Source organism: Cibotium barometz, chromosome 62 (genome assembly GCF_041138505.1).
Source record: "Cibotium barometz isolate CiBa-2024 chromosome 62, ASM4113850v1, whole genome shotgun sequence".
Taxonomy (NCBI): Eukaryota; Viridiplantae; Streptophyta; class Polypodiopsida; order Cyatheales; family Cibotiaceae; genus Cibotium; species Cibotium barometz.
In genome coordinates this window covers 33,234,744-33,259,678 of record NC_141107.1, presented here as the reverse complement: position 1 = coordinate 33,259,678, position 24,935 = coordinate 33,234,744, and the positions used below count along the sequence as shown (strand labels likewise).

Genomic DNA, 24,935 nt, shown 5'->3' with positions numbered 1-24,935 from the left:
TCTCTCTCTCTCTCTCTCTCTCTCTCTCTAGCACACATAGGCCTGCATCGACTCTATAGATCGTATGTGTACGCACAACCGTGTCTCTGGTTCTCTCTCAGACCTACACCAGCAAGCCGGTCAAGATGTAATTCTCTCCCTCTCTGCGAGTCAACAACCGTTCATGATACTAACTAATGGGGTACTATGAGAAGCTTTCTAAGCGCTCTATTAAATAGTGCATTCTCTCTTGTTCCAAACAATTCAGTACACATCCCTGCATCTTTATTCCTCCCTCATCCTTCAATTGCCCTTTTTTGTCAAAAGAGCACTTGCAAACTTTAGTAAGAGAACAAAAGAACAAGGGATACTTCTTGATGCAATAGAGGTACAACAAGAAAACAACATTTGAAAGATCATGGCACCAATCAATTGTGAACTTTACAGCCCTTTCTAACTGCAATTCATGGCAGCCCATCCATATGCTTTGCCATGCAATGGCTGGGATCACTCATTTATGTATCGTCTTGTCACATACATGATGCATATAGCCTTGACTAGCCATTGAGCAGCACAGCTTGCAAGTCACATGCCAACAAGTGATAAAACATCGACACCTGATGAGTAAAATATCATGCGCAGGAGTACACATTCTACACACAGAGGGAGGGAAAGCTCTCATGAAGGCTCCAAATTGAGAGTAAGTGACTATGGCAACCTCGTAAAAAGCATATAGAAATAGGTATCCAATGTTGACATCAACCAAAAGCCTGAAAACTCTACACACCCAAGTCCACCCCATAGTTTCAAGTGATGGACATCAAGGGGGTAAAAGAAGATACAAAGTTTTATACGTGGCACTTCAACATCTTCTTATCAGCAGTGCAGTCAGACTACATACCTCCACAGTTGTCAATTCCGTCTTTCAAACAAAGAATTGGAGAGTCGGCATTGAGTGAGAGAACTGTCATTACACTGCATAAGGTCCTTCAGCAGGTTTAATTTCATAAACAAGGACGCTATATTACACTGACACCTTCACAGGCTAGCAGGATCAAGAAGACTCTGCTTCTTGCTCCTGCCAAGGTTTGCAAACTGGCTAAGCATCCTCGCTTGATTGAAGTGTCAGGCATGAATATTGCCCAGCTTTTCATAATCCCATGCCTCCCACACTGACAGAAACAAAATGGAACAAAGTTGCTGGGTGGATCCAACAATGCCAAAGCCTCCAAACCTTTGGAAAAAAATGGAAGAGAAGGTCCTGCCAACTGGCCTTTGAGAACTACAACTTGCAGGTCTAACCCAAAGAAAGCCATCGGGGAAAGGCTCACACAAACTTATATCACAAGGTACAGCGGAAATTGAGGAACCTCTTGCATGAACTGCAAAAAGCAATTCATGATTGATTACCATCTTCCCTAGATACCCACCTTTCTTGTGTGCTGAAGATATGTTATAATTTACAGCAGCATTGGGCCTTATCCACATGATATGGGGGCCAGGACATGGGGTACCCCTGCAACGCACGCGGGACATTTTTTACATATATTTCAGAGATAATGTCCACTCCACCACGTGTGGGACATTTTTAACATATACCTCATGGTGTATCACTGCATTACATGTGAGACATTTTTGACATAAATCTCAGAGAGAATCCCCACTCCAGAGGCCCCGTAAACTGCACCAAATGACCAGGGCCACCATCTTTGAATGCATTCCGAGATAATACAGACATGGGAACAGATGCCAGTGCAGCACCATCAGTAGTCAAGTGAGCATGTTGAAGTGATTACAGAACTTGGATTTCGGGAGTCCTGTTGTGTTGTCCCATCCTCCGAGCTACTGCTTGTCTGTCGCTGGATTGGGAAATTGGTCTGCAATCCTATTCCATCTTGCATCTGGAAAACCTCTGAAGGAGACAAAATCTTAATGGACCGCACATTGTTGATAAATACCCTGTAGAATGTACAAGCCCATCAGAATGTATAACTCACTTCCTAAAAACCCATCTCTACTAAGAGGAGCAAGCAAGCAATGCTCTGAAAGCCAAAAGCAGAAAGCACTTACTCCCAAGGATCATCACCAAGAAGAAGCCAGTCATTCTCTCTGTCCACAAAAATGAGCTGCCAGCCTGACCTTGGATCCTCGAGTCGGCCCTCAAGACCAAACAATCTTGCAAGCTCACAACGAAGCTCAGCATAATTGCTGAATCGTGTGACATCCAACGATCGACCAACAGAACCGGACTTGTAAACCTGAGCATGGATATCAAGTCATGAATGAAGCTTTTCACACAAGCAATGGCCTCTCTGTCTCTCATCAAAGGCACACCATTCTCTGTCTCTCATCAAAGGCACACCATATGAGCAATCTGAGAAAGTTCATCGCTTACTTTTGTGTAGGTCCTCACTGGAGCACTGGCCTGAGCCAAGGCTTGAAAAAAGCGAGGATCATCCAAGCCTCCATTGAACAAGGTTGCACTAACAGGGAGATCCATACCCAGTATAGGAGATTGCCCCTGCATAAACTGATTCATACACTGGCTTTGGAACTCGTTGCTACCACTGTAAGATCTAGACTCAGCCATTGACATTGAGGTAGGCATGATCATGGACTGTGATTCAATATTTACACCAAACAGTGTCTGCCTGTGAAGATCAGAATGCAAGTCATCTTGTTCCTGGGAGAAATCCTTAAAGCTGTAGGAATTTGAGGGCAACCCTGATGCTGGAAAATTTGGCATCAGAATTGAATCTGTGTTGGGGCCAATACAAGTGCCTCCTATAGGTTTTGTGTCATCAATTAGCTCTGATGGTAGTCCACTTGATAACTGGCTACTAGGAGAGATCCATGATGTTGGAACAGTGGAATCCTGGTGAAGCTCAGAGCCTGATACCATTGCTGGTGTTTGTATCACAGATTGAGCTGTGGACATGGGACTTGAATCCAAGGGATTCGTATCTGCAGCAAAACCACCAAAAATAGATTGGAGTGTATGTGAAGCAGCTGTGGAGCTTAGTACTGCACTAGACTCGGTTAATGTGGATTGAGGAGTGGATACTGCACTACTCAGCATTGCCTGAGGTTGCAAACATGATAAGCGGGTAAGAGTGTTAGAAACATTAGGTAATGTGAATGATTGTTGCTGATGCAGCTGCTCAGGGTGTGTAACATGAGCCTGCAGTTGTTGAAAGACAGGGTAGTGGGAAACTTGCTGTTGTTGCTGTGTTGGCAGTCCTTGAGATGCAGGCCCATGTTGGTGAGCCTGCTGTAGAAGAAGGCTGTTATGCTTCTGATGATGGACAGCAAGTGGAGAAGAGGGAAATGAAGGCACTGGTTGTGTCTGTGTGACAGGCAGTTGTGGCTGCTGATGATAATGATGGATTTGTTGTCGTTTTGGCTGCTGCTGTTGATGATGTTGTTGTTGCTGCTGTTGCTGCTGCTGCTGCTGCACCTGCTGCTGTTGCTGCTGATAAAGATGCTGCTGCAACTGCATAGGCTGCTGCTGGTGAGGCTGATGTGGCTGAGGCTGATGCAGCAGCAGCTGTGGCTGGTGCGGCTGCGGCTGGTGCGGGTGCGGGTGCAGGTGTTCTGGCTGCGGCTGTGGCTGCGGCTGTTCCGGCTGAGTCTGAGCCCTATAAAGCATCTGATTAGGCTGCATGACCTGCTGTTGCTGTTGAAAATGCAGCTGTTTTGAAGGAAAAATCTCCTCTAATGCTGCAGCTCCCAATGTGTCATACACATCAGATGCAAGAGTTGAATCGAACCTCCGCTGCATAGACCCCAACAAAGGGTTCATTCCCATTCCTTGAGTGGCAAAACCATTATACCCATTGTTACCATTTTGAAATTGCATCCACGTTGAGGGCTTCTTCAAACTCTCAAGTTCCATATCTGTTAAAAAAAGCCAAGACAACTTTAGAGCAAAACCAGCTTCAGATTTCAGAACTTAAATTTTAGCTGACCTATGGCGGTTCAAAACAAGTGATACCCATAATTGAAGATAACTAAAAGATTGATTAAAAAACGTTTTAGTAATAGCTTACTAGTTAAGGCAAATACCCATAATCACTTCATTAATCCAACAGTCACGATACATCATAATATAGCTCCAATGAGCTTACAAGCACCACACAACGATGCCACCTCACTTGCCACTCAAGGGGCTCAAAAGTTGTCCATGACACTTGCACGCCTTCAACCATGTGACGTGGACATATCTCTACCATTTAGCCAGTCTAAAGGGTTTATTCGCGGCCGAGTTTCGGTCAATTTTGGGGCTTTTTAGTCATTTTTTTGTATTTGGTCCAAGCGCCCAATGAGCAGCCAAGTGTGGACACTTTTATCATATTTGGACATTATTAATAATAAGTCAGGCAACCAACCCTAAAAGAGCAAGGGCTGAGGGTCATTCATGGGTTTAGGAATGTACTCGGAGACAGTGATGGACAAGCAAGATAAGGACAAACCCGACATACCGTGAGTGTCATTAAGTTCTCATCATCAACAATCGTTGTAAATATTCATTCATGTTAGTAATAGACAATAGATTAGGTCTACATCTATCTTATCCATTGCATGCTTTCATTCACACTAGTAGTTGACACTATAGTATGATAGAGTTTAGGGCTCCGATACCAATGGAATCGCAATGGATTAGGAGTCCTTAATTCCATAGTTAAACCATCATTAACGAGACTAAGTACATCATTGTACATGTAAGAGGCCTTCCACCAGGCCTAGGCCTGTCTAACCAAGATCTCCCTAAACACAGTCCAAACAGATTAGAGAAAACCAAATAAAAGGCAAGCTCACCACCCAACCGCAGGATTAGTACTTTAATCCACCCTCAAGCCAAGGGCTAAGGCTCCACTCCACAGATACATGCTACTCAACATTGGCGTCCCATACCACCAGGTGTCTACCCATAGGGGCCCTCCACAAGACTATTTGTGATTTGCCATGTTCACGAGAGGAGTAGAAACTTATGTCCAAGCTCAGACCCATCAAACGTGCACCACATGACTGACTACCCAATAATATCACATATATAGTAATAAATGCCACTATAAATAGCTAACCTTCTATAGATAGCATGTAATTTAGTTTTATTAATTTTGAACCTTAGCCCTCTGCATCTGCATCTGCATCTGCATCTGATAATCCACCATGGTCCCCTAGCCTGCTGGATTAGATCCGCTGATCCGAGGATAAGCTCTAGGTACATAACATACTTCTCCTTTTCAAATGTTTCCACTCTTGGAAACAAAATCTGTCCAAGCAAGAAATCTAGGAAACCTATGTTGTATAATCGCAACTGTCTCCCAAGTCAAGTCCTCTTCTGCCCTATCTTTCCACTTAATTTTACACTCAGGGATCAACTTATTTCTAAGTTTCCTTCCCCTAAAATCAATCGCCATTTCCAATTCATGTGGAACATAGGACAAGCCCTCAATCTCAACAAGCTCCCCAAGAGTCACAATGTTATCCTCAACCTCCCAACATCTCTTTCAAAAATGAAAGACTGGATGAACTTTCAAATTCTAAGGAAGTTCTAGCTTATAGGCTCTCTCTCCAATCTTTTTATTAAGGATCTGAAAAGTTCCACAATACCTAGGGGATAAGTTCCCAACCTTCCCTATCCGTAACCTCTCTTAACTCTTGGGTGTTTGCAAATACACCACCATCCCCTCAGATAACTCCCTCAACGAACAATGTCTATAAGCATTAAACCATGCTCAATCCCAACACTCCTTATAGAATCTCTAGCTCTAGCTAGCATCTCTTGCATATCTGCCAAGAAATCCCTAGCCGCATCATTTTGAATACCCTTAAGTCCCATAACTACCAGAGATCTAGGTTGATACCCGTACATCAACATAAACGGGCTGTAACCACTAGCCGCATGCTTAGCACTATTATGGGCAAACTCAACCATCCGGATGTACCTCTCCCAATTTGATGGTCTTTTGGAGATGTATGCACGAAGCATATCCTCCAAAATCTAATTCACCCTATCTGTCTACCCTCAAACTAAGGATGATCAGAGGAACTCAAACTCAACTTGGTCTCCAATTAGAAGACTAGCTACCATAAGTGTCCAGTAAACTTCGAGTCTCTATCACTCACTATCTCACAAGGTAAACCAATTTCTGGAAGACTAGCCGCCCTAAGTGTCTAGTAAACTTCGAGTCCCTATCACTCACTATGTCACAAGTTAAACCATATAACCTAAAGCTTTGATCAAGAAACTGTTGTGCCAATTCAAGTGTTGTTACTGTTTTCCTTGTGGGTAAAAATCTTGCATCTTTGTCAATCTGTCTACCACAACCCAAATGGCATCATGCTCTCTACGAGTGCGTGGTAAACCGGTGATGAAATCCATGGAAATACTCCCATTTACTATAAGGGATCTCTAGAGGATGTAACGAGCGTCTTGTTCACCTGACACTGGTGACACTTTACCACATGTTCCTGGACTTCCGCCCTCTGCTTGACATACGTTTTTCCAAATCATAGCTTGGTTGTACCCCTAGATGATCTATTGTAAGAGTGTCGTGACAATCATAAAGGATCATCCTCCTGATCGTAGCACTATCTGGCACACAAATCCTATAATTTCAAAACAACAATCTGTTCCTATAGCTACCTTGACAGGTGGAATGACCCCTGAGCTCTGGTCTGTAATAATGGAGCTCCCTACCTGGACCTGCTGCAAAAACCAACCAAAATATCTATCGGTCTCACATAGCCTTCTCAGGGAATCAGAAAGGTCGGCCTAAATCTCAGTGAAACTCAGAAGATTCAGCTCCCCAATCCAACTCAACACATCTGCAACCCTATTCAAGCTACCCTTCCAATACCGAATCTCCATGTCAAAATCCTACATCAACTCTGTCCACCGCGTCTTCTTCTTCCCCCTCAAGTCAGGTCTATCACAAAAATACTTGATCGACTCATGGTCCGTAAAAACAACAAATTTGGATCCATATAAATAATGTCTCCAAATTTTCAATGTGTGAATAACCGCATATAACTCTTTCTCCCGAGTATGCCATCTAACTCAGGTATCATCAAGCTTCTCCCTTTCAAAAGCCACAGGTTGGCCCTCCTAGAATAAGGTAGGCCCTATCGCATGATCATTGGCATTAGTCTCAACCACGAATGGCTAAAACTCATGCATTTCTCACCATAAGCTTGATCGTTTTAAAAGCCTAATCAAGCCTCTCATTCCAAGTAATAGGAGTGTTGGACTTTTGTCCATGTTCCTTGAGGAGGTTAGAAAGGAAAACGATCACGTCAAAATACTCTCTCACTGACTTCTTAAGAAAGACATGAATCCTAAAAACAAACGAACCTATCTGACAGTCCAAGATATCGACCAATCTAAAACCTTCTCGATCCACTTAAAATCTATGCTTATCCCATCTTTGGAAATCCGATGACCTAGATATGTGATTTCTTTGCAAAAGAATTCACACTTGGATATTTTGCATACAGTCAATCGTTCACACCTTAGAATCCCCAAGACGAATATGAGGTGCTCTATACGCTCCTCCAAAGAACGTCTATATATCAAAATATCGTCCAAGAATAACACAAGAAATTTCCTCAAACAATCCTGAAAGAGATCGTTCATCATCTGCTGAAAAGTAGCAAGAGCATTCATTAGCCCAAAAGGTAATGCAAGAAACTCGCAATAACTATATCTGGTTCAAAAGCCCGTCTTAAAGACATCTTTCCAGAACCTATCTATCAGATCGTACACTCTAGGAAGGGGACGTCTATTCTTCATTGTAACTTTGTTCAACTTTTTATAATTGAAACACGTCCTCCAAGTTCTGTCTTTTTTATGCTTCAAAAGCACTAGAGCTTCCCAAAGGGGATTTACTCTACCAAATCTGTCCCATCCTGAGATATTCCAACAATTGTCGGGTAATCTCATCCTCTTCCAACTCGCTCATTCTGTAAGGTGCAATACAAATCCACCCTATGGTCAACTAGAAGCAGACCAACTCAACGGTAGACCATGAGGTAACTTTGAGGGAAAAACATCAGCAAACTTTGCCTCGATGTTTTCTAACTCACATGTCTCCCAAACATCTCACTTACTAGATTTAAAACCAAAAGTAATGTCAAATGAAAGAGGATCAAGTACAAATTGAAATACTTCATAATCAAAACACGACTCAATATTATATTATGAAGTTCTGCAAAGTTTACAAGAGTAGAAGGTGGGACTCCAAAGATTCTTCCATTCTTCATGGACGTCACGGTTATCAAACCATTCTTTACATATAATAACGTCTACCCTATCTAGATTCATCAACAAAAAATCTCGACCATCTTAATAACGCTGGATATATATAGGCAATTGGGTCACACATCTGACATGATCACTTGGCTGGGTCTTTATGCACCAATTTGGCATTAATAAAATTGTGAGTGCTACCTGGATCAAATAGGGTGTGTACAATTTTCCCCAACACTCATCCATGCATGCATATGAGATCATTGGGTCCGAAAACTGTCATGTTAAAGTTACAATCCATGCAAGAACTATGATCAAGAAAAGAGGTATGAACAGAAGTAATCTTAGGGTTACCTGTAATCTCAGTCAAGTGAGCTCCCTTATGCTTCTGCTTTTTCTCCCTTTCCAATGGCCCGTCTCGCCATAAACAAAGCACCGGCCCTCCCAAATGTTCTGGAGGCTCTTCTTGGAATTGGGTTGACCCAAATTCTAGGTTTGATTCTAAGTCATGGAAGCCTTCACAAACCTAAACTTTTGTTTACATTTGGGATCTGGTTTCAACTTGCCTAAGCTCTTCTGCTTCCGAGGAACATTCTCTTTATTCTTGCCGGCAACTGTCTCTTCATATAGATTTTTGCAAAATGGATAGCATCCTCAAGTGTTTTGCAATTATTGTTCCTCGGCTCAAGATTATGATATGGGAAAACTCCCCGCATAAATAATCCAAGTAAGGTGACTGAATCCATGCGTCACCTTTGCCCCCAACTCTCTAAACTTGTGCAAATACGTGTCAAAAGACATGGTTTTCATATCCAACTCTGTAAACCTGGATACCACGTCATACTCATCCTCTGCCGAGAGGAACTCATCCCTAAACATCTGCTTGAAACTAGCCCAAGCAATAGGCTTGTTCCAAAGCACTCTCCACCATGACAACGCTTTGCCTTTCAGGAGGCCCTACACCATCTGAATCTTCTGAGCAGCTTGAAGCATCAGCATCAGGGTACCTTACCAAGAAGCCATTAGCAACTAGAGCACCTGAAACAAGCCGTAAAACTTTCAAACACCGTGTACCATTTCAGGGGCAGCTCGGGCACGTGTTCTATAGGTACGTGGACTGGCAGCCAGCTATCCGTACAGCGTCATACAAGTCTATACAGCTGTACGATGGCCGTACAATAGGTGGCTCCAGCCACTCGTCGTACTACAACAGGCAAAGCTGTTCATGAGTCACTGAAGCTAGCCCCTTTGCACAAGAGAAGTTTGTGAGAGAGATGGAAAAGGTGGTCAAGCGTAGAAAGGGATGCCAAGTGTCAAGCAGCCCATACATGTGCCCAAACACATTCTTTAATGATCCTTGGGCTCCCCATGACACACCTACGAGTATGCAAGGCAGAGCCAGACATCTGATAGCAACCGATGGGCAGAATTGGGCAGCACAGGTGACACGTGGCAGTGATGATGTGGCGATGGTGTGGCGATGGTGAGGTGGCTGGCATTGATGACGTGGCAATTGGGTACTGCTAGGGCCGACAACAATACTATATATATGTGGATAGCCAAATCATCATATTCATTTGCTTTCCTCAATGTTGGACTTCACAGAGTGTTTCTCTATAGGCGAAGTGCTAGTTAGGACTGTACAGTAGATCACAGGGCTGTGATTTGACATCTTCATTCTCAGCCACATCTTGTACTTACCTGCAAATTTCTTTTCTTTTTTAGCACCCGTGTGCATTGACTGCTTGGATAGGGCAAAGCACCTAGATTCCAAGAGTGCACAAATTCGGGTTTGGGGAAAGTGAATATTGGGTTCTCTTCATTGCACGTGTGACATGGGTTAATTGTCAGAAGTCATCTCTTGTCTTTATCAGACACCAGGGCCTCTGTTGTGGGTGTGCCCGCCCTTTGTAGGTGTTTTATCATTTTTCCTCACTCCCCGTATTTTTTCCCCATTTTTCCCTATTTTTTCAGGGTGTGGGAGGCAGTGTAGGACCTGTTGGCTATACCAGATGCTGGCCGACTGGTCACAGGTAGTCCCAGTTGCTCTCTACTGCTGGCCGACTCCACACGTGTGAGGGCCGACTCTGATATGCTGGCTGACTGATGTTTTTCACTGGTCGTGGGCATTTTATGTCCTGTCGGCTGTCCTTCTACTGGCCGACTGCACTCATGGGGCCATATAAAATGGCCCCATGGCCCCCCACCTATTGTATCTTGTTTTCATTGCGGGATCTTGTGTATAGAGAAGAGTTACACGCCTATCTCTCTCCTTCTCTTGTGCTATCTATTTTCTGCACTCTCTTGTGATCTCAGATTTTGTTATCATCTCCGCTGCGTATTTTGACATGGTATCAGAGCCCTAGGCTCTTGAAAGATCTTGGGAGTTTTTCTGAGCAAGGGGGGGATTGTTACGTTGCTGATTGGTGGACTGTTAGGGACTGTTCAGGAAGAGAAGTAGCAAGAGGAAGGCGGGCTAAGTTGCTGGACAGCCACTTGCAGGTTTAAAGTTTTTTTTTCCCACGGACCCACCCTTTTCAGTTACATCCCCGCGATGGTAGATTTGTTAGAGATGGCTGAGAAGCATGTGAAGATCCCAACTCTCCCCACGTTCCCAGTGGACCGTCAATTGGACGGGAACAATTACGGCATCTGGAAGGTGATGATGGAGTCTGTGCTGGAGTCATATGACCTTGCTGATTTCATCGTTATTGGGGTTCCACGGTCGGAAGCAGAGGAAGGGGAGTTACTGTCAATGAAGAAGGACCGCGAGGCACATGCACACATGTGGGATCGTGTCAACGCCAGGGTCTGGTCATTTATCTTCCTCAACTGCACACCACAAGTAATCAATCACGTAAAGCATATGACGTTGGCCAGAGGCATATGGCAGCACGTGGCTTCTCTTTATAACAGGGCATCGCCCATGAAGAGGATTTCCTTGGAAGTGCAGATGCGGGTTGAAACCGATCCCGTCAAGTGGGAATAGACTCCGTTACCTTCCCTACCCCCGCAAACCCTTACTTCATTGCCCAGGGCTGAAATCCCTCACCCGGTCCTTGATCACTCAATATTTGTCATGGATTCACAACTCACTGATTTGCTTCTAAGCAATAAGGCATCCATGGACTCGCACGCGATTAAAATGGAGGCCATATCTACCCATCTCAACAGGATGTAGTTGGCGTATTCAAGATTTGGAATCTACAAGGGCCGTGCTTTGGAGCAAGTGTTGGACGATTTCGAGGACGAAGTGGCAAAACTTTTTGGAGGATTTTTCACTCTTTTGGATGCATGTAAGGATGTGTTGGATGAGCTTCACTCCCAGTCTGACAGTCATTATTCTACACCTATCCATAGTAGTGGGCAGGAGAGACGCCATTTGTGTCACCGATGGGCTCCTTCGCGACATCCCTCTCCATCGGATTCTTCGAACAATTCCCGCTCACCTTCATGGGCTCGACGTCGGGGGACTACCGGTTTGCCGATCCTTCCTCCATGCCTCACGAGGAAGGAGCTCAATTATTGAAGCTTCTTAATCCTTCCAAGTTTAATAGGAAGATGGACGGAGAAGTCGTCACCAATTGGACCCACAAGATGGCTACCATGCGGGCAGCAACAACAGGTGGTTCAGATATCTCAATTTGGTACATATGGGTTTGACGGGTGCCACTCTCTTGTGGTGGGAAGACCACCTTAGGCACCATTGCCACAAGGCACTTGTTAATGGTGGGAGATTATCAGCAACATTGCGGCATGACACATTTGGTTGGCATAGTGTCACGACCCTATGTTTTTCTCTGGACAGTATGCAGGTGTGCACAGGGACATGGTGGACAGTGTGAATGGCATCAGATTTGAGTTAAAAAGGGAGCCCATTTGTGGACAACCCCAAGTGTGAAGGGGGCAAAGAGACTTTAATTTAAAAAAGGTTTTATAACCTTTGGTGGGCAAAAATTAAAGTTATAAAAGGTTTTAACACCTTAGGAGACCACTACGCAATTTATAGAGGCTACTCCACTTTTGGAGGCCCACGACTCTATTCTCCCTCTCTCTAGCTTTTTGGGAAGGGTGCTAGTTCTCATGCGTGGAAGAGAGGAGAAGTTGGCTGCTTATGATGGCTGCTGGTTGTTGGCTGCGCACAGAAGAGCTCGTGCAGATCTGTACGGCTGCTGCAGGTACAACGTACGGATGCTGCAGGTGCAGTGTACGGCTGCTACAGGTACAGTGCACGGATACTGCAGGTACAGTGTATGGAAGCTGCAGGTCAGGTGGCTGCAGTTACAGATTCAGGTGGCGCAGGCAGGTGTACGACTGCAAGTACAGCTGTACGACTGCAGGTACAGCTGTACGACCGCATGCACATGTGTACGGGCAGGTACAGCTGGTACAGGCGGCTGCTGTACAACAGCTAATACAGGTGGCAGCTACACACTATTTGGTACGGGTGGCTGCTGGTGTTGACCTGTTCGGATAGGTGGCTGCAGGCGTGTGCTTTTTGGAGGACGACGTGTTTTTGCAGAAAGGAGGGGCTGGTTTTTCATGAACATAGACATATGGAACTTTCAGCTTCTCTTTGCTTTGGGTTCGGGACTGTTTTGAGATCAGTTTGAGGACTGTTTATGGGCTGTTTTTGTTTGGCTGCAAATTCAGCTATGTACTTGGGTCTCTGGCTGCAAGTACAAGTCATTTGGTTATGTTTCTTGGCATGGGAGTGATGCAAGCTCGCATGGCTGCGTGCTCATGGAGCAAATTGTTTTCTTCCTGCTAGAAAGGAACAGAGGGACCTACAATTATGGGCATCTCTATGTTTCCAGATGTTTCATGAGGGAACAGGTAACTAGATGTATGCCGTTGTTGGCACTGTTGTTGAATGGTGCCATGAATGGTTCTGTATGGAAACAGGACAGAAGTTTCAAAGGGAAACAGGCCTAAGGGTTGCATGTGGAAACAGGTCGTAGGTTTCTCGAGGAAACATGCTTTTGGGTTTCTCCAGGAGACAGGTCACATGCAGGCAGAAATGGACACATGTTTGGTACAGCCTTGCTACTGATTGGGCAGGGGACAGGGAATCCATGACAGAGATGGATAGTACCCTTGGAAGGTAGAGAGGTTGGTACAGGTGTGTTGACTGTATGGTATGCTGTGCTGTGATACGAGTTCTCTTTTGAGAGACAGTTTGGGAGTCTGTGTTGTGATGCAGAAGCACTGGATGTGTCAGGGTGTGATGCTGTTCATAGGGTGAGAGGCTATGGATGGTTGTGGCAGCCCTGATTATGGGAGAAAGCTTCTGTATGCAGACTCAATGTGAGAGAGTCTTTCGATGTGAACAATGGCTGGACTTATTTGTGGATGCCGAGTGGACAAGAAGCCATGATGCAGGTTCTTTGCAGGCTTCAGGAATTCTACTGTGACGGCTGAGTTCCCAGCCTTATTGTAATCAAAGCTCTTATAATCAATTAAAGAAATACCGCAAGGAGCACCACTGCGTTTTGGGGCCAATCGGTGTCCGTGTACTGTTTGCAGGAGCACTCTAGCTCCCCCTGTTTGTTTTCCTTTTCTAGGTCCTCAATGGTGTTGAAGTGTTTTATGTGCTAGTGTTTGTTTCACCGCCCATCAGGCCGGTTTCACACAGTGTAGCGAGGCCATTGAGGGCTCCCTCACCCCCTACCCCCCCGCCAAGTCCATTTGAGCCATTTGGTCAAATATCATTCATACCCTCCACGCTCAGGTGGGGAAGCTTCAGATAGATTCTGCATGCGGAGTCGTCTAGAGGCCTTCCTGTGCACTTGACACAGCAGGGTCCCTTCCTCTCGGGCAGAGACAACGACATCACTTGGCATTACAGGCCACCAGTGTAGCTTCCCCGCCTCCCCCACATCCCACCATAGTCACAGGGAATGGGCATTTTTAGACTCAGGAATGTTGGGGATGGCAGCATCCTCCCGTTCCCATTCCTGTCCCATGTCACTCTATAGTCACAGGGAATGGCCATTCTCAATCTTTTCCGTCCCTATTCCCCGTCCCCATTTCGCGTCCCATGTGACTATGCATCCCACCCCCTGACCCCCTTTGTATGAGGTAGTTCCCTCCAAGAGTGGCCAACCATGGAGGGGACATGTCACGATTGTGACTAACTCTCTTAGTCTCTCCTTAATTACTCCTTAATCCCTTATTAACTGAAAGGACACCTCACACCCTTACACATGGGTTACTATCAAAGGACGTGTCTATTCATTAAAAGACACACCCCCAAGTCCAAAGGACATAACCATTGATTCAAGAGCCACACCCCTTCCCAGGGATGTGTCTCTTCACTTGTACCCTTTCGGCCTCTATTTAAGAAAGGCCCCTGTCTCAATGCAAACAATTCAGTCTTTTCCTGTAGTATTTGTCTTATGTTCATTAATTAAGTCTTAATCATGTTAATAAAGCTATAAAAGCTTTACAATGGTATCAGAGCAAACTTTTTCCGCCCTGTGTTATGCCCAAACCCTAGCCCTAATCCTAAAATCAGTCCTAACCCTAACCCTAAAATTAGCCCGCCCAAACCTTAAAATTGGGTGTAGCAAGTGTTGAATGGAAGAGCAAGAGAGAATGCCCCATCAAATTCAGCCCCCAACTCCCAATTTTTATTGATTAAGTTTGGGCCACAACCATATGCAAGACACTCTTGAATAAAGGCAAGACAAACAAAAACAACCTTCAATCAGGAGACTTACCTCTTCAGCCGGCACCCCTTCATGGACAGGCACCCCTCCCACGAACAGTCGCATCCCTTCGTGGATCCCTCCCTAGTCAACCTGCAGATGAGGAACGCACCCCTTCGTGGAAGTTTCTACCGTTGAGAAGCGTTGTTTGACTGCTGATTTTTTTTTTATTAAAAAAAAAACATGGCAATCCTACATTATTACTTACCCAAAGGGTTATGCCCCTTAGGCTTTAATTGCCACGTATACAAACAAAAAAAAAAACATAATAAACAAAACCCTCACGAATCGGCGCCAACGGCCGTTCTCTTGTAGTTTCAAGCCACCCTGCACACGGTTGGTTTATGGCCATACTCCCCTTATTCCTGCCAACTTTGTTCTTCAACATAAAGTGGCTTTAGCATACCAACTCATTCAAGAAATGCAAGATATTCTATTACAGATTAAGAATAAGATGGTCAGCGTCCGAGAGCAATATCAACGCACAGCTAATAAGCGTCGTTCGTCACATTGAATTTCAAGAAGAAGACTTGGTATTATTATATATTGCCCCTCATCGATACAAGACAGTGAAATCAGTCTTCCCAAAGCTTCGCCCAAGATATTATGGACCCTTTCGTATTATTGAGAAGAACTCATCTCTCTGTTATAAGTTGGAGTTACCGCCTTCTTGGGGTAGAATTCATCCAACTTTTCATATTTCTTGGCTCAAAAAGTTTGTGGACGGTGATTTTCCAGTTTTAGATATTTTGGATTATGTCGAATGCTTTCGAGCAAGTTTCGGACGCCGGAGTTAGACACGGACCTATGGGATTGTGCAAGAAGCCCTAGCCTTGGCTCGAGGAAGATCGGTGGATGCCGGTCGTGGTTGGGAGGTAAGCTCGCCTACTACCGCATGATTTGGTTTAGGACTAACCTTGTTTTCAGCTGTGTTTAGGCAGCTGTGTTTAGGAAAGATTTTGGGAAGGACTTTACAGAGCATACTAGTGACCGCACATACTGGCAGATACAAGATTGATGCAACAGTTTTGTAGAGTGGTGGATTTCCGTTTGATTCATTTGTCAGCAAACATCTATGGAGCTTGGGGAAGCCAAGAATTGTGGTCCACGTGCGGCAATTCATAGATAAGCTAGAGTTTTGACCAAGAGTGTTCGCTAGAGAAAGCCGTTTTGCCAGATCTTGTTCGAGAGGATGCTCAATGGCAGTCAGTATTTGATCCAGAGATGCTTAGTCCCAAAGAGCAGTTGGCAGTTTGCCTAGCATATTTTAGTGCTGACAAGACGAGAACAGAATGTTAGCCTCAAAAGGGGTCGCGCAATGCTCAAGACAATTGGCATCTTGGATGAGACAAGATTGGGTCTTTTCCTTCATTGGGAGGACACTTTGTATGGATGTCGTTCGGCTGGCCCAAAAGCCTGTAATGGCGACCATCATGACAAACTCATCCACAATCTTGACTGTAATAAATGCAATCTCTATCCATCCAACTCATCACCTTTTGACCATTCTTCTACACTCTTCTTCTACCCTTTTTTTGGCCTGCCCAAAGGGCAAGGACTAAGTGTCACTCTACCTTTTTAACTCAACTAAAATGGGGAAACTATAAATATATACATAGATAAATCCAGGAACATGCCCAAATTCACCTTTTAAGAACGTGCATGTTATATACTCATGGTAGTCAACCTACAAGACTATATAGCTATCAACTCCAATATGCGTAGTATGGAAGGGGTTACTATAAATATTTATTGTTTTTTTTTTCTTTTGATTGGCCAAAGTTATTTTCTATGATTGGCAAAATTATAGAAGATTTTGAGGTATGTGTGATGTGAGATTTCCTAACGTCGAAAGAAATACATCATGGTGGGTTATGGCACGCAATTTGTTTCAATGAATGATTAAAGCGACAGGCTCTATTGTGGGTTCAGAAATCAAGACAGGCAGGTGAAATGCAAACTCCATAATTAATACTCCCGATCTGAGCTCTAGTAGCAGCGTGATTAGGAAGTACTTAACCCAAGGTACCGTCATATCAATGTTCCGATAATAATATCCAAAAATAAAAGCAACATCACGATCAAATTTGCCAAGTTTAATTTTGCTTACCCCTCTCTTGCTTTGTGCAGCCTATCAGTTAGTTTTGTGTAACCCTAAAATGTCTTTCAAGATGGCAGTAATCACAATGCATCAGGATAAATTAGTTCTAATGACCTCATCTTAATCATCAATGCCTGTCTTCGGGAAAATGGGAAACGAGAAATGTCATGACTCCTCTTTTAAGCTAAACACTATGCAGAAAAATAGCCTCTACCCAAATGGGTGATAACCTTTTATAATTATTATTTATATCAGAAGATACCCCTCAATGACACAACGTCCATCTCTGTATTTTCCAACACAAAACCTATAATAAGCACTAGAACTTTGCACGCATACAATTTTGATGCTAAAATGGAAAGCCTGATAACATGTAGTGTCCAACAATTACCACACGAGAAAGAGGTGCCGATGATTGGCTGTGACCATGGATGCTTCAACCTCCAATTGGAAGTTGGAGGGTATACAAGAAAAGTTGTGAGTGGTTCAATCTCCCACAAAGAAACACGCCTCTGACGCTCACCAGCTGTTGATTCATCCCACCCTACCTGCAATAGAAACAATATCAATGCGCCAAAAAGAACTGCATTCAACCATAACTCTTCCTAGCGTGTTACTGAATCTCACCTTAATACAACGCCATTGTGAATTTTTCCAGCGATCAGGATCTAGGTCACTAATGCCAGTGATGGTTCCCATATACCTAAGTATGTATACTATCAGCTCCACAAACAAAACCATGTTTACACACTATCTGAGGCTTGAGAAACTACATCTGAATGTGCTGTTTCTTATCAAGAGCCAACTGAAGATCACACAGGGAGCAGACTGTTTCACCTTCTGACACTGGATTCTTCAGTTTCAAACAGCATCCGAAAGCGCATGCCAACTGAGACACGCGTGTGGTAAACTGCTTTCTCAAATTTGGAAAGAGGGATGACAAATTCCGATGGGCTTGCTCTGGAGAGTTGAAAATGGAAGGCGATCAATATATAAAACATTCATGCATTGATAAGTCAAGCAACAAGAGTTTATGCCAGTAAAACCATACACACTTTGATTAACGTGGTTTATTACCTGGGATTATAAAAAACAGTGAATCGGCTATTAGTGTTTGAGGCATGTGCAGCAGCAGCCAAAACTCCTATATGCATGCTATCACTTGACAAAACTGATGATGGCATGACGGTTTGAGGCCTGGTTGAACGGCGGATCCCTAGTAGAAGGTGGCCTTTCTCGTTCCTATATCCGAAAAGCCAGTGTATAAGATAGCCAATGAGAAGCACATCCAATACAAAAAAGAGTCCAGAGGTATGCATGCTTCAAGCTAAACCACTTTCCAGCCCACATGCACTAAATTATATAAAACACTTTAAACCAGCTAGAGGAATAAGCATGCACACAATCAATCTTGGAACTAACATCAGTGTGTGCGTGCATGTGTACCTCTGTGTGTCCTGACCTACCTGATGAAAAGAATCGAGTCTCCAGCCGTGAGTCGCTTGGCACTCACAAAAACGCTCCAACCCGTAGTTAGCAGATGTCTCTTCGGCTGCCCTGTGGTCAACCATTCAATCTGAGTTAATGAGGATTTAAGAGGGGCATCCATGACAAGAACTCCCATTGTGGCCTATCCAAGGCCCTTCAAAATGCTAGTCTTTCAGGCAGCTCATAAGCAAGGACAAAGGTTCCAAAAGGGAGCATTCTTTGATCATGATACCTCTGTAAATGTGACGGAACTTCCACTCGGTATCATGCAGATCTCGGGCGACAAGCTCCTGCACAGGCGGCTGCTGTGTGTAATCCTGCAGTGTGGAATACTCGCTTCAAGACTTTGTTAAGAAATTTGACAGTTCTCTCACTGACATCTCTCTTATCTACACACTACCACATCCTTGATTTCAGCATGTATTCACCAGGGTGAGTGCGTATCATTAAAATGACTTTCTTTGGTCATTTGTAAAGGCAAGAAGTAGTCCCTTACAAGTGATGGGAAAACTTTCTCTGCTGCCCTGCGGGGTATTGAGAAGCCACCATGAGTACTAGTGTCGCTTGCTGTCAATGTTTTGCAGAAAAATATATTCGGCTGCCTGCTCTGCGAGCCTATGTCAGGCACAAAGTAGGATTCCTTCTCTTGCCAAAATTCCACAAAAAAATGGGGTCAAAAGCCTTTGATTTGGAACACTTGATACCTAGACCATAACACTTGTCTTCAAGAAATTTAGGGTCTTCACAGAAATCATCCTGGTCAATCGGATGGGAAGGTGAAAATTCCCTGCCCATGAGAGAGAGCAGAGTGAAATCTTCCCTTTGCATGGGCGGGGGTTATGTCTAAATATAAATAGTTTGCAGACAAAAGCGTACCCCAGTCACAGGCTGGAGAGTCATCTGACAGTAAACTTCATCAGTCTCCATGTCAGCCTGGTTCAAAAGCCAAAAAAGTTAATTGAGGCAGCTTAAAACACAGAAATTAAATACAGCATGAAATCAAGGGACACCAAGGTGGATTGAAAAATACATGCAGGATAACGTCATGAAGCTGGCAGACCAGCTGAGGAGGGAGGTTGGGATAAGCTGGAATGTGTGCATCCACCACCTTTTGAGTGGATGCAGCCACCTGCCATGGCCGATAGACAATGTTAACATCCTTTAGAGATGTTAATGGCATCCATTGCTAACAAAGCTTGAATACATACTTGCTCACTATGGCCTTGGGGAAGGTAAACAACACGACTTCCTACAGCTGGTAATGATACAAGAGGCCCGGCACAAGCATGCCAGAGCTCAGAGTTGAGATTCCTCCTTTCACCTGCAAACCCTCAAACATGATTAGGATCTCTCTCTCTCTCACACACACACACACCCCCCCAGGCTATGAAGATGTGGCACCAGGATCCGTTTTTTCTTCTTCTTTTCTTGCCATTTTCAAAACATTTGAGGAGTGTCCATTCTCATTCCATAGGGACATTTAGACAACTATGGAGGCAGGAATACAACCAGCCAGCTTGTTTGAGTAGCTGTTTTCCAAGGCTTACCCTGCACGAGTTCTGCACATACTAAAACCCCCTATTCAAGCTGGAGACCCTATGAAGCCAAGGAACTACAGGACTATCATAATTGATTATGAGCATGATAACATCCAAGATCTGGGCCTCTGCAGTGTGCACTTCTGCCAAGAGCCAGAAGCTAAGAGTTAAAGGGCATGCTGGTTTCCAAATTCCAGCACACATACTCATATCTGGAAAGCATGTGCACCTGTCAGAAAACAAGCCCTGTTTAATAGAGTTTTGAAAGAAAGCTAGAAGCATCCCTTTCTGTATCAAGAATCTCACACTAGACCAATGAGATCCAGTTAGACCATTGATCAGTCGCAAAAACCAATTGCCTCTTTCTTTCAGCTCTTGAGAGTAGTTTAAAAACAGAGCAAGTAGAACCCCAGTCCTGGATGAAGATTCACCCAACCAAAGAGACCTCTCAAGCACACCTTCACAAAACCTTCTTCACAACAGCTCTGTCACGTCACTAAGTTGAATAGACAGCACGCCAGCCCACAATAACCTTTCCTCATAGAAGCTCTTATTCCAGGTGCACATGACTACATCTAGGAAGTAGCTCTTGCTCCATGCAAAAGTCATAACAAGATGTTACCAAAGCTAGACTTACTTCGATGATGCACACAAATGACACGCTCCTTATGCATGTCCCCTAATACAATCATTTCCTCCTTAGATATGACGTAATGGTGAGAGTCACCATGGCCTCCTCAGTAGTCTAGACTCAAGATTATGGCAATACAACCCCCCAAACTACCAGTCTAAAAGAAGGGGAAACCATCAATCGTAATACTCCATTATGGAGCATCCTTCTAATCATTGATGGCATGTTTGTGATCGTGGCATTCCTTTGAAAACAAATGCATTTCTGATAACTTGAAGAAGCTAATTCAATGTTATCCCACACAAACAGAGGACCTTCAAGGGCTCCAAACCCTACTTTTCCCTTGCCAGCCTTACCCCCTCTCCACGACTGTTTGGACTTCCAAAGAAAAAGGGGGGTGATCACATTTGGGGACGAAAAGGAGACTGTCCCTGAAGACAGGGAGTAGAAAGAGCAAGTAGAGCGCTCTGCTAACTGTATACAATTCCAGAAAATTCAGTAGCTCAGCAAGGCGTAGACTGGAGTTTGAGCGTGTGAATTCATAATTTCACAGCCCCACGTACAGGATCTGCAAATATGATGAGCAGCAAGCAAAAACAAACTACAGAACACAATAAGTAGAATAAGGGTTTTACCATCTGAGGGAACGCCAATGGAACCCGGGTTGGAAAGCCTCATCTGCGAAGAGTTCATCAGCATGATTCTGCCGACTGATTGCAACAATTCCGGGAAGATGGGTTCCTGTGGTATAGCTGACAAGAGGGTCAAAATGCGTGAAGAATAACCTCTTTAAAGCTTAAAGCGAAACTAGCTATGGTGGATTGATCCTCCAGTAATTGTGTGTGTAAGTGTGTTGAGCAAAAAATGGTCTTGTGTTGATGGTAGTGGCGTTGTTCAATGGTCTTCTACTTCTATGGCTGCTGGATCACCCTCTCTTTTTTCTGTCTCTGCAATTCGACTCATCGAACTCGCAGTTCGGGTGGGACATCTGCACGTGTGAGAGAAAACAGGTATGCGGTGGGGGGTAAAGCTACAAGCGCCCACTTGGGGGTTTCGGATTGGCTGCTGAAAGGGGGTTACCTGGTGCTCAATTGGTGCAGATCGGGGCAAAAAAGGGCAACTTATTATAAAGATGATGGTGGGTTATGGGGTCGCGCACGCAGACAGACAGAGAGGGAAGGGGAAGAAACACAGTGTGTGTGTGTGTGTGTGTGTGTGTGGGGTCTTTGTGTGTGTATCAGTGTATGTGTGCAGCTGCTTGCTTGCTTCCTGTACCAACCAACTTCTTCTTTTCCTTTCACCCTGACGACGAGGAGAGTGAAAGAGTGCGGTATATTGCCGTGGCTACGCCTCTAGACTTTGATGTTTTCTTTTAATGGCAGAGGGTATTGAAATACATGCTTACGTGTGGCCTTGGCTTAGGTTTTAGCTTCTCTCTGACTAGTACACCGTACACACGAGTGGCACCGTACACACGAGTGGCCTCATTCCCCATGTGGCCACCCCTCACTTGTTAGCATTTCCTGCTTAGGCCCCTCCCTGCCTTTTTCCTTTCACTTACTTTTCTATTCTCACCAGGCAATGGCCACTTACACACACTCACATACACACACACACACACACACAAATCTAAACCCAAACACATCTTCTAGACATGCACACCTTTCACTTGTCCTCGAAAGTGGATCTCCACCACTTCAAAAGGAAATCCATGTGTTGTGCACACCTTGCTTTCATCCTTCCACAATGATCAGTGAATGTTTTATAAGATTGGGAGGCAAACACGCGTGTCATGCACTCATTGCACTTGTCCCTTGTTAGTGAGTATTTTGTTGCATTAGGAGTAATGGGGATACCTTAGGGCCAATTTCCATGGTGCATTGGTTTTTCAACTAGTTGCAATTTTACGTGGCAAGAAGACAAACATGATGTGATTACCAAAAGAGCACATAGGTTTTGCTAACAGTTGAGCTAGTTCCAATTCTTTTAGAAGAGAATTGGTGGTGGGTACCACTTTATTTGGCATTTTACATGAGAACCAAATTTCAAAATTTGAATTCATGCTAGATATCAGTTGGTTTTGATTGGTCATTTTCACACTGTGGAAATTGACCCTTACATTTATCTCTTGGGGTGTGGCATGTGCATATCACTTTGCACTCACCTCTGAGGCTATGTCCACTACGATAAAGTTAGTCACATTTATGCAATATGCGTGTCCTCAATGTTTCCAAATTCCTAGCATTAAATTTAAGATTAAAAGGGAATAAGTAGCCCTTTAAGTGCAACCCCAAGTACTCAACCCTTTCTATTTAGAAAATAAATATTTTTTAGTTTTCTTTTCGTCTTCTCCCTAGCCCAAAAAAAAGGACAATTCAAGCCAAGAAACCCATTTGTGCTCTTAGCAATGCATTCATTCCTTTAAAGAGAGCTTGGGTAGATTTATGCTTAGTAGTGCTAGTTTTCCAAAGCATTTTGCATACTTCTATTGAACCAGTGTGTGAAAGATTTTGTGCGTGTCATCAAATAATTACAATGCAAGAAGATATTTATGAGGGGAAAATAGTCATATGATTTTCGCTCTTCATTGAAGGAGTTCACCCATGCCTGTGCTTCTAGTTCTTCACATTGAACCTTCCATTTTATCCCTTAGGGGTCCGTATTGCACAAAGGCAAAGATATGTATTTACATATTATTGGAAGAAGTAATTATTCATCCACCATCAATTAAAAGATTCAAAACATCAAAAGGTCATTTATAAATTTGTAAAATCTTGGTAATAACCATGATCACATTCACCACAAAATAGATGCCAAGGGTAGCCAATACATCTATTGAACCAATGTGTGAAATATTTTACGTGTATCATCAAAAATAACTAGAATGCAAGAAGATTTATTGAAATATTTTTGAGGGAAAAATAGTTGCACAGTTATCGCTCTTCGTTTTGAAGGAGTTGTTATTGCATTTTCTATAATATCTCATGCTTATGCTTCTAGTTCCTCACTCTAAACCTTCCATCTTATCACTTAGGAGTCTATATTGCATAAAGACGAAGATCATTTTCATATTAAAGAGTGAGCAAAGATTTAAAATATTAAAAGTCATTTGTAAAAGAATATTAGTAATAACCATGATCACATTCACCATGAAGTAGATGCCAAAATAGCCACTTTTACCCTTACATTTAAGGAGATTTGAATTGATTCCAAGCTACTCCAAAAACTCAAGTTTCTTGAGCTCATATGCATGTGCTTGAAAGCCTATTTAATGGCTATGAATTAATGGAGATAATACTCTTACTTTTGCTTAATTCCTTGTGTCATTAGCTTAATCCATTTATCATTAACTTAATCCATTTATCATTAGCTTAATCCATTTATCATTAACTTAATCTTTCTTATTTAGTGTATTGCCATGCTTAATCTCAAAGATGATTTCTATCCACCATAAACGTATCAATACCATAATTCCAATATGGTATCAAAACATAGGTTCATGTTAATTAAAGCCCACCATTAGTTACTAATTAGCATCCCTTTCTCTTAAGCAAGCAACACCCCTTTCCACTTATCAGTTGAGATCTCCCTCTTCATGGCATTCTACTAAAATCCAAGCATATAGGCATTGAGCTAACATCATAAGCTTACTCTACATCCAAGGGGTTCACCCAATCTGAATCAAATCAAAGCAAAAAATGGTGCAGCCTGTAAATTAGGAAAAAATGTAAAATTCATCGCCTATGGGTTGAAGAGAAGCAAAACCCTTTCTCTTAAGCAAGCAACACCCCTTTCCACTTATCAGTTGAGATCTCCCTCTTCATGGCATTATACTAAAATCCAAGCATATAGGCACTGAGCTAACATCATAAGCTTACTCTACATCCAAGGGGTTCACCCAATCTGAATCAAATCAAAGTAATGGTACAGCCTGTAAATTAGGGAAAAATGTAAAATTCATTGCCTATGGGTTGAAGAGAAGCAAAACCCTCTTGGGGACTTCTAATTGGGTCCAAGAGAAGCCCTCAAATCAAATCTTAAAGCATTATATCTAGCGATTGGTGAGATCAAAGCTTTTTCTCAGTTTTCTATTCTCGTAGAGGATTAGTGCTAATCATCTTCAATTTTTTGGATCTAGGAGGGTTCAAACCAAGCATTAGCGAGTTGCTATTTCATATTTTATCATTTGTTTGCAAAACCCCACTCATTTGCTTTCTACTCTAAGAAAAACTTC

General features: G+C 43.5%; 1 protein-coding gene across 2 annotated transcripts; it reads right to left on the bottom strand.

The window, feature by feature from the left end:
• Positions 1-684: 684 nt before the first annotated feature.
• On the bottom strand, positions 685-22,075 carry LOC147604386 (auxin response factor 6-like). 2 transcript variants are annotated; one of them, XM_086795073.1, is made up of 15 exons: positions 21,782-22,052; positions 21,337-21,442; positions 19,741-19,853; positions 19,563-19,661; positions 19,409-19,465; positions 19,029-19,172; positions 18,765-18,849; positions 18,511-18,601; positions 18,122-18,286; positions 17,882-18,004; positions 17,672-17,747; positions 17,436-17,592; positions 2,375-3,876; positions 2,050-2,237; positions 685-1,938 (listed from the first exon to the last, which is right to left on the bottom strand). In XM_086795073.1, the coding sequence occupies exons 2-15, from the start codon at positions 21,398-21,400 to the stop codon at positions 1,743-1,745; spliced, it is 3,060 nt and encodes a 1,019-aa protein (XP_086651199.1). In that variant the 5' UTR covers positions 21,401-21,442; positions 21,782-22,052; the 3' UTR covers positions 685-1,742. The 2 variants fall into 2 exon arrangements, with proteins under 2 accessions (XP_086651199.1, XP_086651198.1); XM_086795072.1 differs by having other exon boundaries at positions 21,337-22,075.
• Between the last annotated feature and the right edge of the window lie 2,860 nt (positions 22,076-24,935).

Coding starts and splice junctions, on each gene's coding strand:
- LOC147604386 (XM_086795072.1), bottom strand. CDS start 21,400: ATGCTGATGAACTCTTCGCAGATGAGGCTTTCCAACCCGGGTTCCATT. Junction 18,287..18,510: donor GACTCGATTCTTTTCATCAG/GTAGGTCAGGAC, acceptor TTTCGGATATAG/GAACGAGAAAGGCCACCTTC. Junction 17,593..17,671: donor CACAATGGCGTTGTATTAAG/GTGAGATTCAGT, acceptor TTTCTATTGCAG/GTAGGGTGGGATGAATCAAC.